The 16,178-nt window shown below is 30.8% G+C and overlaps 1 protein-coding gene across 23 annotated transcripts in view; it reads right to left on the bottom strand.

Moving 5' to 3' along the window:
- The window catches only part of LOC110465752 (cytosolic carboxypeptidase 2-like), a 182,256-nt gene that overhangs the window by 19,945 nt on the left and 146,133 nt on the right, over positions 1-16,178 (bottom strand). For 15 of the 23 annotated variants that reach the window (XM_021521794.1, XM_021521795.1, XM_021521796.1 and 12 more), the window contains 5 exons: positions 11,787-11,858; positions 7,987-8,016; positions 3,700-3,834; positions 3,310-3,369; positions 1,086-1,163 (listed from right to left, as the gene is read on the bottom strand). In XM_021521794.1, coding sequence (XP_021377469.1) covers positions 1,086-1,163; positions 3,310-3,369; positions 3,700-3,834; positions 7,987-8,016; positions 11,787-11,858 — 375 coding nt within the window. The remainder of the gene's footprint in view (positions 1-1,085; positions 1,164-3,309; positions 3,370-3,699; positions 3,835-7,986; positions 8,017-11,786; positions 11,859-16,178) is intronic. The other 8 variants (XM_021521803.1, XM_021521816.1, XM_021521811.1 and 5 more) reach the window with 3 other exon arrangements.

The following is a 16,178-nucleotide window of genomic DNA, read 5'->3' on the forward strand; positions in this document are numbered from 1 at the left end:
ATGATTCAATGTGTGGCAATATTATCATACAAAACTTTAATTTAAATTATTTGAACAGAGAATTAGCAAATGATTAGAAATGTGATCTCCATTTCTTCATTGTTTATTTTCTTTCTCTAAAATTTATTTAACGGAATATAATTTAAGGACGACTTGTGTAGTTAAAGAGTAAATATAGATGCAATACTCTGAACAAAACCAATGAATTGATTATGAGTACAAAAAAGGCAAAAGAATACAAATCAATGAGTTACCAGCCTCACAAACCAGTGGAATAAATAATATCTGATGAACGATCCAAAACCTCCCGAGTATAAGTTTACCATAAATATCATAATATTGCATGAATTGATGCCTTGAAATTTACCTGTTCTATCTTAAGGATCTGCAATATTTGTGAAGGTATGTTAATTAATAGTAACTGATTTTTCTTAATTATCTCATTAAATTTAAATAATTAGTCGAAAGTAGATAGATGATAAGTAATCTCTAAATTTATCAATTTTTCATTATGAAAAGTGAGCATGAAATGAGTTATAAATTGAATTTCATTTGACTGACTCTTTAAAAATAAATTGTACTATTAATCTATTAATCATTGAAATTTTTCACTCACTATATTGAAAGACTAAAAAATCCACCAAAATCGTTTATACAAAGAAAATCAAATTCAAATTCTAAACAATATTTTGAAGTATGTATCAGTATCTAAATATGAAGTTGTTTACAATTTTAAAATAATTCTTTTGTTTGGATATCAAAGTTATCAAAATTATCCAGTTTAAAAAAGAAATCACACTTTGTATAATTCGAACCTTCAAAAGTGATATCGAACATCCCTCATACACTTCCAAAGCCATTCATCACAAACCAAAATTAGTAGAGAATATTTAAGATATCCTTATTTTGAGTTAATTTCCATCACGTTAAAAAACGTTATTTTTACACAATATTAAAAATCTGGCCTTTAATTTCTTGTGCATGTAATCATTCAGAAACACCATAAAAAAAAAGAACTTTTACAGCCATTGACCAATCATAATTCAAAACATCTTCCCATCACCATACACACAGGTTGAACCTACGTTATGGTCCATTAGATTATTCACGTTAACCGTGGTTGGTCGAGTTCTATCCAAATACTCCCACATCGGGTCACATGACTAAATCAAACACCAATGAGAGTCAAGCTAATTAATTATAATAATTCAACAGGCAGGATTAATACTCAAACTAGAATACTATATTCTAACTTAAAACTGAAGTACCTGCTCATCAAGAGTCTCAACAGTGTTTAATAAAGATTAATTTTAGACACATTAAGAGAAAAGACAGACTTTTAAAACTTATTTTTGTTAATTATTAGAACTGAAAATCAGGCTGCTATATTCTGGAATTCAAAATAAATATCATTACCATAAAACAAAAAACAATCTAAACCCATTTTTTTTTTAATTTAAAAACATGTGATAATGTTTTATTGAAAAATTTAGATATCAAAAAAACTTTTAAATTATCAAACAAAATCTCCACCACTTTATTTGTATCTCCATTGCTGCACCTCCGTGGAAGGTTTGATTGAGTGTCTCATACAAATTCTCTACACAAGGTATGGTACCCTGTGTTTTAGATTTACAATGGGAAATATGGCACCAATCAAACATTGTATATGACGGTTTGGAATTAGTGATATACAAGATTTGGCCAACTTTCCATTTTTAATTCACACTCCATCTTCAAAACTGTGAAAATATGTTAAATGAGTATTGGAAAAAAATCTGTGTAATTTAATTTCCAAATGTTTATGAAAAATTGATTTGTTATTTTTTTGCCAAAATATTGAGAAAGGGTATGGGATATTTAGCTTAAAATTGAAAAAGAAACAAAATAAATAAAATGTGAGCATTCTCACGACCTTTCTATCAATACTTGTGTCAAGTAAAATACATGTTTAAATCTACCTCAAGGTTGGTATTTAATCATAACCCAGTGGACAGGTATGGTAGAAGAACGCAAATATTTTACAAGTTGATCAGTAACTATATATCGTTTGCTTTCAACATAGTTTCCTCATCTTACATAACCTAAACTATTTTATAAAAAGCATACATGCATTATTGACTATATCTAAGGCTATGCTAAGGAAAACAGACCCATGCAAAAGATTGAAATACTAGTAGACAGATCCTATTAATCACCCATATTCCAATATTTACCTATTCTTTCTAAAATCACCTGCTCTCCATTAATTACTATAATTTTCACAAGCAATCCCATTTCTGAATCTTAAAACACCCCCTTACAATCCTTTCTTCCCCAATCCCTACTTCTGTTTTAAAAACTAATACATGTAAAATTACCTGGGTGATTAATAGAACCATTATGATACCTTCATATAACCTTCATGTGACACACCTCTAAGACATTTCTTATTTCAACTCTGTAGTATACTTAATGATACATATGTTTGATATTATCATAAAATTTGTAGCCCTTTGACACAGAGCGAAACTCTGGCCAAATTGAAGTTTGACATGTACAGGCTTAAGGTAAAGGGTACCATTTCATAAGTTATTAAAACAAAGAAGAGTTCCACTTCACAGCTGTATCTTTATACATGTAAAAAATAGAAATTCTATCTTAGAGTAACTTCCCTTGATGATGTATTCCGCTTTTATTTTGATACTATGTATTTACAATTCCTGGGTAGTAAAACTTGTGAAGTATATAGTCTCAACAGGGGATGGGTTCCAAATTCCACTTCTTGATTTCTATTTTTTGGTTTTTATTTCTGTTTCCAGAAACTTTAATTTTGAACAATTGTAATTTTGTAAAATATATTTCTAGATATATTTTATATGAATTTGTCTGTTGATAATGACAGATGAATATTTCATAATAGTTACGTAATGTACATTTAACATAATGGGAACCATTTAATTTAAGCTCTGAAAGATGAAACTGTCTTATATTAAATTCTGAAAACAAATCTAACTATGGCAGTAGAAATAAACCTAATTTTATCATAATAACACTTAAATACACATCTGCATGTCAATAATTCATAGAAAAATTCAGGAATTTGATACAAATATTTAAACATTTATAACTGAATATGACAATTTTATCTTGATTGCAAGACCTTTAAAATCAAGTTCTACTTGGGAGGTTAATTTCATACTATCAGGTTTTGAAATTTAATCAAGAAGTATTTAATTGTTTTAAAGCTGTATTAAGACCCCATTTTATTTTATGAATAATTTCTTTAATATGTAGGATATAACACATTTTTTTCATAAAAATACTTACAAAGAAGGCCATTTCTCTTCGTTTTTCGTCCTCTGTTCTTTTCTTCATTTCTGCCATCCTCTGAAAACATTTAATCACAAAATAAAATTTCATGGGTGGTTTTTTTTGTGTGTAATTCCAGACAAACAAAATTCATGAAAGATTTCATAGAAAATTTAATATCAGAAAAAGTTATTAAGATTTTTAATGAGATATTTTTGTTTTTGTTTTAGTTAATAAACATAAATAAGTGTTTACTTTTGAACTGTAAATTTCTAATACAAATTCAATAAAATGTAGTTTGAAAGAAGCTATGATACATTTTGTTTTAATTGTCTGTCAACAATTTAATTTTTAAACACTTATTGATAAAGACAATTTTTCTTGTCTCATCAATTTAAACATCCAAACCTTTGCAGCTCTTTCTAAACTCCGCTCTTCCGAGAAACAGGGAATTCCACCATTTCGACGTCCCTCATACTTGCTGACAAAATGTGGGGCGTCTTTCTTCTGTGCTCGCATGTATTTCTCTAGATTAGCACTTGACTGCAAAACAAAAACAAATTGTAAGTACAACTACTTTCACAATTAATCATTTGAAATAAAAATCATTGACTTAAAAAGTGATTATTTTCTAGATTTATCTTTATTTTTATACTGATACATAACAACAACTTGAACTGGCTTTATCAAGGCTATATGCCGGCTTACTCTGACATAACATTTCCAAAAGAGTTCCGCTATGTTAGAAACCTTTTTTTTTTCAGTATGGACTTGACTTATGTACATCACTCTACTTTCATGTGTACTTTATTTTGTTAAATATGCCGGAAGATTTCATTACAATTTTTGAATTTGTAAGTAAATGGATACTTTTTCAATTTTGAAAGGTATTATTATATGAATCAATATTCACGGAAGATTTCTATTTGCAATTCATGAGTATCAAAATTACAAAAATTTAATTTAATTTGTGTGAGAATATAGTTATCAATTGATAAAAATAAATATTTCAAATATTTTATTTCATCGGCAAAGATGACTTTCTTTCTGTAAATATATTTGGAATTAAAAGTTAACACTGGGAATGAAAGATTTTGATGAAACTTATAACAAAATAATTCATAAGCATATTAAAAAAATAGAAATATACAAAAATGATAAGAAATAATTAAATTATTAAAAATTGCATGCAAAATAATGAAAATATCAAACTAATTAAAATCAGCATCCATTATATTTGAGCATGCTGACAAAAGTGACAACAACTTTACGAGATATGCTTATATATATAAAAACTGCAGTAACCAAATAGATAGAGATGTGTATTATAATGCATTCACATGTATTGGCTACCTTAGGTCTTATACAAGACCAAAATGGCATTGAACACACCCGCTTCAGCATCTGAAATATTTGTTCATAAAATCAAAATCTTTGATCAATGAACTTTTTTATTTCTAAATGTGAGAACATTTCGCGGACATGGTACTTTTTAATAAGACAATAATATCATCTAAATCTATTCGTTTTACAGAAATAATTTATATCTGAGGTCCTTGCATTCTGTCACAAATTTTCTGCAGAAAATGTGTGCAATGCTAAAATGCTAAATGCAGTGCTCACGATTTTTTCAAGAGATTTAATGTCAATTTTTTTTCCAACAAACCTCTTGATTTATGTAGACTACAACCCACTAGAACATTGTGTTGTTTAATTGTGCTGATGTGCAGTTCACAACAAATATTCTAATAGTGTTCCACAACAACACAACTGATGTATGGTGCTAATAAACACAGTTTAAGTTAAATGTTATGAAGATGTGACTTTGCTCTTGTTTGTAAAGTAAGCTTTGACTTTTTCAAGTAATCGATTGAAATTTATCAAACTGTGTCGTTATTGATATTAAGCAATTCACCTGAATCACATATTAACAAAAGATACTTTTTTAAAATTAATTCCTTTAAAATTAATTATTTAAAAAAATTACTAACCTAACGATGAAGCAGCTGAAATTTTATTTTCAGTTTCAAATTTGTGACAAAATTAACTGACTTTCAATGATTAAAATGTTCTAAGTTAAAAAAAAAAAAAAAAAAGTATGATCAATCAGAAATGTGACAAAAAAAATTGGCAAGACTAAAAAAGTTTTTGACCTTGTAGTCTGAAATGATCTGGCAGATATTGCAACGTTTTGATAAAGTAGTCGATACACACAAACTCTTGCATGGACACTGCTACAAGTGTGTACTGCAGACCTTTATTAGGTGGAACAGACACAGTGTGTCACGTGTGTATTTTGACATCCTCAAAATTTGAAGGGTTAGGCTCTCTTCAGTTCCCAGCACCCTTGGAATATCATGACAAAATTGATGACTGTATGCACCACTTTGTGGATGATACAATTAGACTAGTTTGATCCTTTGATATACATCAAAAGAATTTTGCAACATCGCAATGGTAAAATTGGTCATCTTTTAATTTAGATGTCACTCTTTTCTGTAATCTTCAAAGGACAGGTATATCATATATCAGTTGAGTGATTGTCACTCTTTTCTGTAATCTTCAAAGGACAGGTATATCAGCTGAGTGATTGGTCAGGTTTTTTCACCCGAAACAAATCAAATAGCTTACCGCCTGCCTTCGATTTCGTTCTGATATATCTCCGAGGTTCAGTATGTAAGTGAGCATACGTCATGAATTTCAAGAAAGGTTTTTGAAAGCATGTTTAGATATCACCACGACTCCAAGTAGTGTGCTCTACAACATGTTACGGTGCAGACATGGACACATCAACTGCTAAGTGTCGTCACTCGTTAAATCTGTAGGTAAACAACCAACCTTGGGTCTGCGAATACAGACAGACGGCTAAGGACAAGAATGGAAATGCGAAAATAACATTTTATGCTAAAATTAAAACACATCGATCTTTATTAATGAATAATGCATAAAATTGAAATATAAATTCAACAATCCTGAAAATCCTTAAAATTGCTATTATGTTATTATCTTAATATTTGAATACAACTTTAGAAAATATGAGGAAAGTTTTTTGTTTTTTTTTAAATATTTTCCAATTTAACTGAATTCTCAAATTTCGGTTAATAGAAAAAATGTGAATGATTCATATCTATAAACTGAAAAACATCAGATTGAAATCAAGAAAGGCCTGCGACCAAATATATTTCACTTATTTCTTAAATTTGTAAAATTTATAAATCCATTTTTTTGTTGAACATTTCAGACATTGAAACACCATATCCTGCTTGCATGGACTGGGTTGGGAAAACCTGTGGATTCACTTTAATTGTTAAAAGGCATCAAAACACTAGATTAATGAATATATGGTGCACTATATAGGTTGTGTGGTTGTATAGTAGTATAACATTAATTCATATAGTATGCTATAGAATTTATCTCAAAATGTACACAAGAAATATTGCATTAAGGAGAATCTGTAATAATAACACATGGTATGCTAATAAAATACTCAATTGAACTTTATTAGTTGGATACTGAAAATCTACAAAAAAACACACAAAAAAATGCTTCTAGATATATATTTAAAGATATATGCTATCTGCCTTTGAGAATGAAACCTCCTTGTAAAAGAGTTCAATTCACAGAAGTTGTTAGTATCAAAATGAACACTGAAAAGGTACTAAACAATGTAAAGACTTTTTATTCTAATGAACGGTTAATAATGATAAAAGTTAAGGGAAACAAGGGAGGTTACTCTATCAAAAATCATTTCTATAATGTATAAAGGATAGCAGCTATCCTTAAGGGAGATAACTCTATCACAAAATTAATTCCTGTCTTCTTAATCTGATCATATTTCTTGTTTCACTAAATTTTATAGGAAATCGGTTTTGAGCTGCCTCTGTACCAAAACTTTTTAACATTATGACGGGGAGTACTGCTGTTCCTTATAAGTTGCAAAACAAGACAGGTTTGCTCAGCTAAATTCAAACCCAGCAGCCTTAAAACACCTTTCACAACCACGCCTACTTTGGATTGCTCTTTGGATTTGCCCCTAAATTAGAAATATGAGCCCTTTTCCAGCTGGATAAAGGAATCTTAAATGATCAAAAGAGACTGAGAGATTGGCATTAATATTAAGCTGAATCAGGTTAGAGGTAGGTTCTCAATATATATCATATATTACTAAATTAATATAATATTTTAAGAATGAGAAATTGTAATCTATAATTTATGAATAGTTAAGAATGAATGCTTCCATACTGTATGTTTAGAGAAAAAGTATCTTTCATATATAAATTTCTAATGACCACAGATAACACAAAACTATGTTTATAAATTAAAAAACATTTAAACTTTAATGCACTTTTGCAAAATTTAAAAAAGCTAAAAAAAATATTAATGCAAGATATTAGTATCTGATCTAACAAGATCTAACAAAATATCAAATATGATGATTAGAAAATTGATTCCATATTAACCCCCAAAAATACCAACTTAATTAAATATCCATATAAATATATCTATGTAAATATTTGATAATTTGTGGAAGATAATTAAATGTATCAAAAGTTAAAGGAAATAAAAAAAATATCCATTGGGTCAAGAAAGATAGAAGTATTGATATATTGTGTCTTGATATATAAAGAAAACTACTCCTCATGAAGAGATCAAACAACTACAAGTGATTCAATCCAAATACAGTCTACTGCTTACCATACATTTGGAGCATTTGAAAGGTTCAAACTGCAATTAAAATCATCTCAAAATACTCTTTATTGAAACCTAAATAAGAACATAGGATTGGGTATGGAGAAAGTTTATTGTTCTCTGAGAATTATCCTTAAATGTCCTTTTCTTTCTCATGAGCATTGATTGACCAAGTGGAAGTCACAAATAGCGGTGGTGACTCTAACCTACCAGCATCACAGGGTATTTAAGACTATCAAATATTTTTTATTTGTATTGATGTTATTAATACCTCATCAATATATATGTGTAATTCATAAAATTTTGTTAAAATTATGAATATCCTGCAAAATTAATACAGCATATTTTATAGGAACCATGTGCAACAACACTCCTTAAAACGTTTGAAGACTCAATATTGTTTAATAATTGTTATATATTATTTCAATCTCGCAAAAAATGCCTAACAATTGTTTAACGAAAATAATGATGTTGCGGTGGATATTTACAATAGTTAACAATGGTGTACTTCTGTCATCATTTCAAAACAGGCCATATGAAAAACATAACTTCAAAAGAAACATAATTTTTATAACCACAGCTAATCACTATAGCCATAGATTTATCAGTCCTAAAAATACTAAATAATTCCTTTGCTCCAAAGTTTGACTGATATACGGAATTGTCTAACTACATTCTTTTACTAGATTATCTCCCCCTGTTTTTTTCAAATCTAGAATCAGACACCCAAAAATATTACAGTATCATAACTTCGTTTTTAAATAAAAGATTCCAGAGACGGGGGCCAGTCTACAGTAATAACAAGAATATTTTACTTGTTTCAACAATCCACTCGTCTTAATTTAACATCAATTATAAAAAAAAATACAGACAATACTGAGCTTATAAAGGAATAATTTTTATGTTGAATTTTACTATGTAAACTTCACTCAACTACTTGAGTAGGAATTAAAAACTTGAATTTCAACTATAAAGCTAAACAGCTGTATCTACCAGAACAGTCTTTTCTAAACAAACCAGAAATGCCAATAAACGTTTCATTCCATAACGTTTCAATTTAGAACACAAATGATTAAAATCTATGAATTACCTAAATCTACCACACAAGCTATCTTTGCAGACCTCTGAGTCATGTGCATTTCACTTAAAACCAGTGTGATTATTATCCAAGTCCACAAACACAGATTACGTGTAGCGCATGTTTGCCCGAAATTCAGCATATAAACACTGTAACACATCAGTTATATGTACATTTATCGTCCAGCTATCTGTTTTGTCATTGTACAATGATCTACCCAGCTGTATAATTTGGTACCCGCAGCATGCTGGGACGTATTTGATTGACAACGATTTTTGGGGAGAAACTAACTCGATAGAAAGCTCTCTGACTGTAATAGGTAACAGGACAGGACAGGCAATTTGTTACTTATATAGACACGGAATAACATAAGTCTGCTTAGAAGCATTGAATCCTGGAAATACAATTTCTGACTTGTCTGTAAACGATCCCTTTACTTTTTCAATTCTCAATCATACGTTTTTTTCTTCTCAAAGATATTTTCCCAAAACTACTAAATGTTACTGTTATTCCAGATCATTTATTCTGTGATTTCAAAATTTCTTAACAATCTTTGATTTTTTCCCCTCATTTGATTGTGGGAAACAGACTTGCTCTCAATGACATTTCTGCAGAGTGATATTCATCAAAGTGATAATCAATACTGTTACCATGGAAACAGGGTGCTGACCTTGATTTTTTTTAAATCTGAACATTTATCTTTGAGTAGAATGATTTTTCTTGAGTCCACAGATATATCCACATCACTGACTGTTAAAAATAATCTGAGTTTCTCCTCAGCCTCACCGTCCTTTTGACCAATGTTTGCACTTGTTCCGATGTGTGAATTATCAATTTTTGATGTCTGCCGCATTTAATATCGGAAGGTTCACCAGAATGTACAAATGTTTTCTACTTCTGGGGATCCCAGTCATACTGTATTGACATTTTGTTTGAGTACCCAATATTGCGAAATGGCAAAGTTTTCTCATTTCCATTGATTTTCTTGATCTTGAGGAAAGAATTTTCACTGCATGGACCCAAAGATCTAAAACTTGGACTGACTTCCGCAGTCGTCAACATGACATTCTGTGATCCAGAATATGGTTTTTGGTAACCAGAGAGGCCATCTTGGGATTACAATGGCAACTGTTTTGAACTTATATCAGCTGTCCTTTTAGACTGGTCCACTTTGATCAATCTTAGATGGGGAGGGATTGGGTACGATTTTACCATCTGTTTCAAATTTAATCCTTGTCCATTGTGCGTAGGCTTGTTAACGATAAGATTAATACAGCACATTTTTATGAATATCATGTTGATGTAAAAATATGTAAAGTTGTAGGCACAGGAATATAGTTGACACAAAAAATTGAAGACTTTATTGTTTTCCTCTATCAAATTCAACTTTGTCATTTGTTCCTATTCAAAAATGTACCACTCCATATTTAAGAAATAATAAAGAAGAAAATTGGTACTATTAATGATTTTATTGATTTAAACCTGACAAACTAAATTACTAGACACCACACAGGAAAACGTTAAGACGTACGTGCAGGAAATGACGGGTAGATTTTAACAGGTTAGATGTTGGTTGATTTCTGTGAGTGAACACAACACTGGGGCTCTAAACATCACGAACACACCTACACATCAACTATACTATAAATTATCTCCCCTTGTAAAGATTTTTTCCCTTGGTAAAGATTAGCTCCCTTGGTAAAGATTATCTCCCTTGGTAAAGAATATATCTCCATACAAAAGCAATCTACCTTTGTGATGATTATCCCCCTTTGTAAAGATAATCTCTTTGCCAATATGAAGGTCACCCCTTTTTAAAAATAATCTACATTTGAAAAGATTGTAAATCTTCCTTTGTAAATATAATTATATTTTTATAAGATTAACTCCATTTGGAGACATCATCTCATTTTTTCTTTAGATTTGTCTCTCTATGTTAAGATTATTTCCCATTTTTTTTTTTTTTATGGAATGTGCATTTCAATTTTTGTACCAAAGTTAATTGTCTGCTAATTTGAATGTCAAAATCTTAGTTAAAAAAAATATCACCACTTTACAAGACATTTTACATACGTTCATGATTGGAAACCATCTGTATTAGGGGTGTCACAATACGCCAAGAATGTATCATGATATATTGCAATACAGAATGAATATATTGCGATATGTATCCCAATATATTGTCATAGGAAGGATGTGCTCAATTTCATAATAAGTTGTTGTCAGAATGTTATCAAACTTAATCATATATAATATGGATCACATAGATTAAAGATTTTTGTCAAACCAACCATCGATTACACAATTTGAACTAATTCCCACCACTATTAAAAGCCTGCTTTTTGCTTATTGGAATATCTGTTAGAATTTGTAGTAATTTGCGCAGATACATAAAAATAAGCTTTTGAAAAATATTGCGATAAAGCAATGTTTCATCTCTGTATTGTGGTACGATACGATATACCTGTGTATTGCGTTATACCTGTTTACTGATATATTGTGACAGCCCTTATCTGTATTATATGTCATTTCTTGTGTGTGTGTGTGCTCTTTATAACCTAACAAACAACAACCCCTGCTGACATTGAAGTAATCCCTCAACTATCTTCTTCTTGAATATGATTTTACAATATGCACATTCTTACAGGCATTCAAATTTTGAGTTTAAGAAAAAAAGCTGTATTTGATTTTGCTCCGGTTTCTAAGGCAACACCTAACACAGACTTACCTGCTTTTTTTGATTGACAGAGTGACCCAGGTTGTCGTGAAGTGCATCAGAACAAGTAATAGTGGGCAATGCCTGTAGGTTAAAAAGCCAATGGGGTCAAAGGTCAAAGGTCAAAATCATGAATATGCAAATAACCACATGCAAATTAATATAAAACAACAAAAGTAGATAGTGCTAATTATTAAAAAACATGCTTTGTAAATATTAGAATAAATCAAAGTATTGATGTGGTGCATTGTTTTAATGCAAGGAAATCCTGAGAAAATTCAGGTACAGTGAAAAAACCTGTTTAGAAAAGTAATTTTCCCTAGGGTGGTAAAGGTGATTTCTGGGCACTCAGACAGGTATGTTTTCTTTGTAACTTGTAATTTTGGGGGCATTTTGGGCATGGATGCTAGGACAGATACCTTTCTGGACACAAGGACAGACAATTTAGTCTAGAAACAAGAACAATTAATTATGTCAGAACGTTGTAGTTCAGGAAAACTTCTGGATGCTTCGGACAGATATGTTGTCCTGATCAAGGCCAAGTTTTTCTATGCTTGATAAGCGTATCCTTCTTTATTACATTAGTATATTTTCAAATTTGTCAATTTTCATATATTTCTCAAAAGTAATGCATTGAAACTCTGCATTAGTAACTCGGAATTTGACCAATGAGGCCCTGAATGCTAGGACTGTAAGCTAATGGCTGTTCCGATAAACGAGTTTGACAGTATCTTGACTGAAATCATGACACTCTGGTTGTGTTAATATAACTAATTTATGGTTATTTGTAGCATTTATCTTACAGAAATATTCCTAATTCTAGGTCAATAGTCCTCAAATGTGCAATACAATTGGGGGAAAAAACTTGCTCTATTGCCACAATAATTCTAATGAAATGTTGTCATTATGATAGGATTTTTGAGATATACTGAAGAGGACTTAAAATTAATTATAGAAATTTAGACCATGACATATGTTGGCAGTGACAGAGATATCAAATGAAATATTTTTTTACTCTACAAATTCATATTGTACATCTTTATATTATCTTGGGTAGGGGTATAGAGGGGGTTATTAATGTCCTTAACTCATTCACCCCTGAAATTTCATAATGAACTATTCCAGCCTTTGAATTGGAAGAGTTCAAATGTGTCTTCAGGGGTGAATGAGTTTATATTTTTGTATGCATGTACAACTACTTTTATTAGCTTCAGAACTAGTCACCAAACTTTGTCAACATTTCTGTGTTATACTTCAAATCAAAAGTCTACATCTTTGAAATATGCAAAACCTTCTTTTTATATAATGTATCACAACGCCACTATTAGATCGACAGCTGTTGAACACTATCCTATTATTACAATGATTTCTTGACAAACAATAAAACATATAATGAAGCACATGTATCTATATGCAACTTTTGAAAATCACTAAGAAAACCAATTTTTCAAAAAAAAAAAAAGCAAGCTCAGAAATGTATCCAGCCATCTTGAATAAAAAAAAATAAGAAATATTTTCATTCCAACTTAAGATAAACACACAAGGACTCAATGCAGGAAGGGTAGCGAACATGCTTGATGCCAACAAATTTAAGCCAATCAAAAATAAGATAACAAAACGAAGCAAGCAGCTTCAATAAGCCAAGAGAATTGCAAGTGACAGGAAAATCTAATACTTTAATACTGCAACATAGCTTGATTTAATATTAAATTTGAAACAAGTATAAATATTACCTTTAAAAAAATCATTTTAAAATGATATCATAACATTGAACTCTTCTTTTAATTTGATAATTAAAATCAAAAAATTTTGATAGAAATATGGGTAACAAATTATGTCTACACATTACCTAAAACATTTCTACACTTTATTCATGTCATCAAAATCTAAAATTTATAAAAAAAAAAAAAAGGTTAATGAGATTGTGAGTGAAATGGGTTCAAATTCATGAAATTTTAGCAATCTGAACTGTTGAAATGTGTAGAAGTTCGATCGTTAAAGGATGAGTGTCAAAAAGGCCCTTTTTTAAGGCCCTGGTATATTCCGATATTCACCTCCTTAACTTGTTCAAAAATCTCCTATTGCATTGCATGCGGAAAAACTAAGGTAAAAGTTTGACCGAAAGTGGGATTTTTGGGGGGCCCAAAAAAGGGCCTTATAGACACTCATCCTTTCTTATATATTTTGGTTCATAAGCCATAAAATGCTAGAAATTTTCACTTTATTTGATTGAAATTAGGTGAAATTAATATTTTATAAAAAACAAATGAAGCTTTAGTTATTAAAGATCCACTTTTATGACTAGAAATTCTATGAAAACTGGTGTGAGGGTCATAAAGCTGTTAAAATCAGTATACTGCTGGTCGTGGTACTCTTATCATGCAAGTGAAATGGTTGAGCTATATATACTAATGCTGTATCTATACATTAGAATTAGGCCTAAGTGGTGAACGATCTAGTCACTGAGGTCGATCACTTCCCAAGCTGGAATTTCATGTTCACTCATTCTGTAGATTAGTTGGGTGGTTCAAAGTGACGGTGTCACATCGGAGGCCTGGGTTTGATTCCCCGACTGGACGCGAAAATGTATGGGGTCATCTGCCCGACCATGTGGGCTTTCTCTGGGTACTCCGGTTTCCTCCCACATTAAGACTCCTCCCCCCGTCTGCATTCATCCAGGCCAACAAGAGTGATTTATATAAGTGAAACAACTTGTTTCACAATTGTTGTAAAATAAATAAAGTTGATTTTAATTAGTTGGACTAGTAAACTAGTAATCTGAAGTGCTGTGATAGATTCCTGGTGAAATACATTTGACAGAGACCTAGCTCAGCCACACTTAGACCATTTCCCCACCTCCGACTGCTTTGTCTGCGATTTTATTTGTACATGACTTCTCTATCCACCCTGTACCATAGGGTATACACAAACTTCACGCATGCTGGACAGTCAGTGTAAGGGCTACGTGTCTCACCCTGGTAAAATTTTACCCACTTCCTATTGACTAGGCTGTGAAGAACTTCTTTTGAACTCATTACGTCACCATCAGACTAGTAAACCAAAGGTCCCTAGTTCAGGCTAACTCATGTAATTGTAATGTCACAATTGTGCTCCTGGGAGGTATTGACAAAAAGTACCAAACCTTAGAAAAGGAAGGAAAATTTATTTGGCAGGCCATCAGATCCGAGATTCCAGGATCAACCCTTAGCAGAGGTGTTGAACAATATTGACCTCTGTTAAACAATTGTTCTCCACTTTAGGAGCTAAACTAGCAGTTAAGGGGTCTTAAATTACCAACAGCAAACTGGCTACTATTTGTCTTGGTCTTAAATTTGGGAAAGATTTTATTAACTTCTACTGAATAAAACAAATCATGAAGTAATACATTAAATATTTTTTAAAATACAATTTAGTGAAAAAACAATTAAAATCATTTTAAACATTATATCTTTATTTCCTTTCTTATTCCATTCCTAACTAAATTTTGTTAATACTTTTCTGTTTATGAAATTGTTAACAAAACCGATGACCTATTCCACAATTTTTAATGAACATTAGTTTTCATAATCCTGTTAATGGTTTTTGAGTTATGTCCCTTTACATTAGTTTTCATAATCCTGTTTCTTGTTTCTCAGTTATGTCCCCTTATTCCTGTTAATTTTCCTGCAAAGGTTTCAATTTCTCAAGTACTATATAATATCCATCCCATATTAATTAAAACCAAAGCGAGTCAGTTACAATAAAAATATTCCAAATTATCTCCCCTTGGTACCACTGTGAGTCTTGTTTTATCACACAGGATTAAGACAGGGTTTGCCCTTTGACCATTCAAGTTCTGTATTTTGATCTCAATGATTCAACACCATATATGGTCACTTGAGCAGCACAACCAATCAAAATGCTTCGAATCCTGACTTACAGCATTACAGGATAGATTTGATTTTGGTTCAAAATTTAGTGATAGGTTCAAATAAAAATAAAATCAGTCTAAAAAAAACCCACTCTTTTTAACTGATTCACCCCTGAAATTTCATAATGAACTATTCCAACTTTTGAATTGGAAGAGGTCAAATGTGTTTTCATGGGTGAATGAGTTAAATTACTTCAGTACTTCTAAAAAACATGTATACAAGAAGTTGAAATATCACTGCTATTACTGAAGAAGGTTTAAATGAACAAGAGGCCCATGGGCCTTAACGGTCACCTGATATATTTATACAGAGAGTTGATTTTTGTTTTTAACATGAACAGAAATATTATTCAAAGTGACAAAAAACAATAAAACCACTTTATTCAATATCTAGCATGCAGATTTAAGACTGAAAAGTATTTGAAACTAGCACCTCTGATTCTAAACAAGGAAAATGAAGAAATTTTATTTTAGCACACAGACTCCATTGGGCC

Source organism: Mizuhopecten yessoensis, unplaced genomic scaffold (assembly GCF_002113885.1).
Source record: "Mizuhopecten yessoensis strain PY_sf001 unplaced genomic scaffold, ASM211388v2 scaffold11101, whole genome shotgun sequence".
NCBI lineage: Eukaryota > Metazoa > Mollusca > Bivalvia > Pectinida > Pectinidae > Mizuhopecten > Mizuhopecten yessoensis.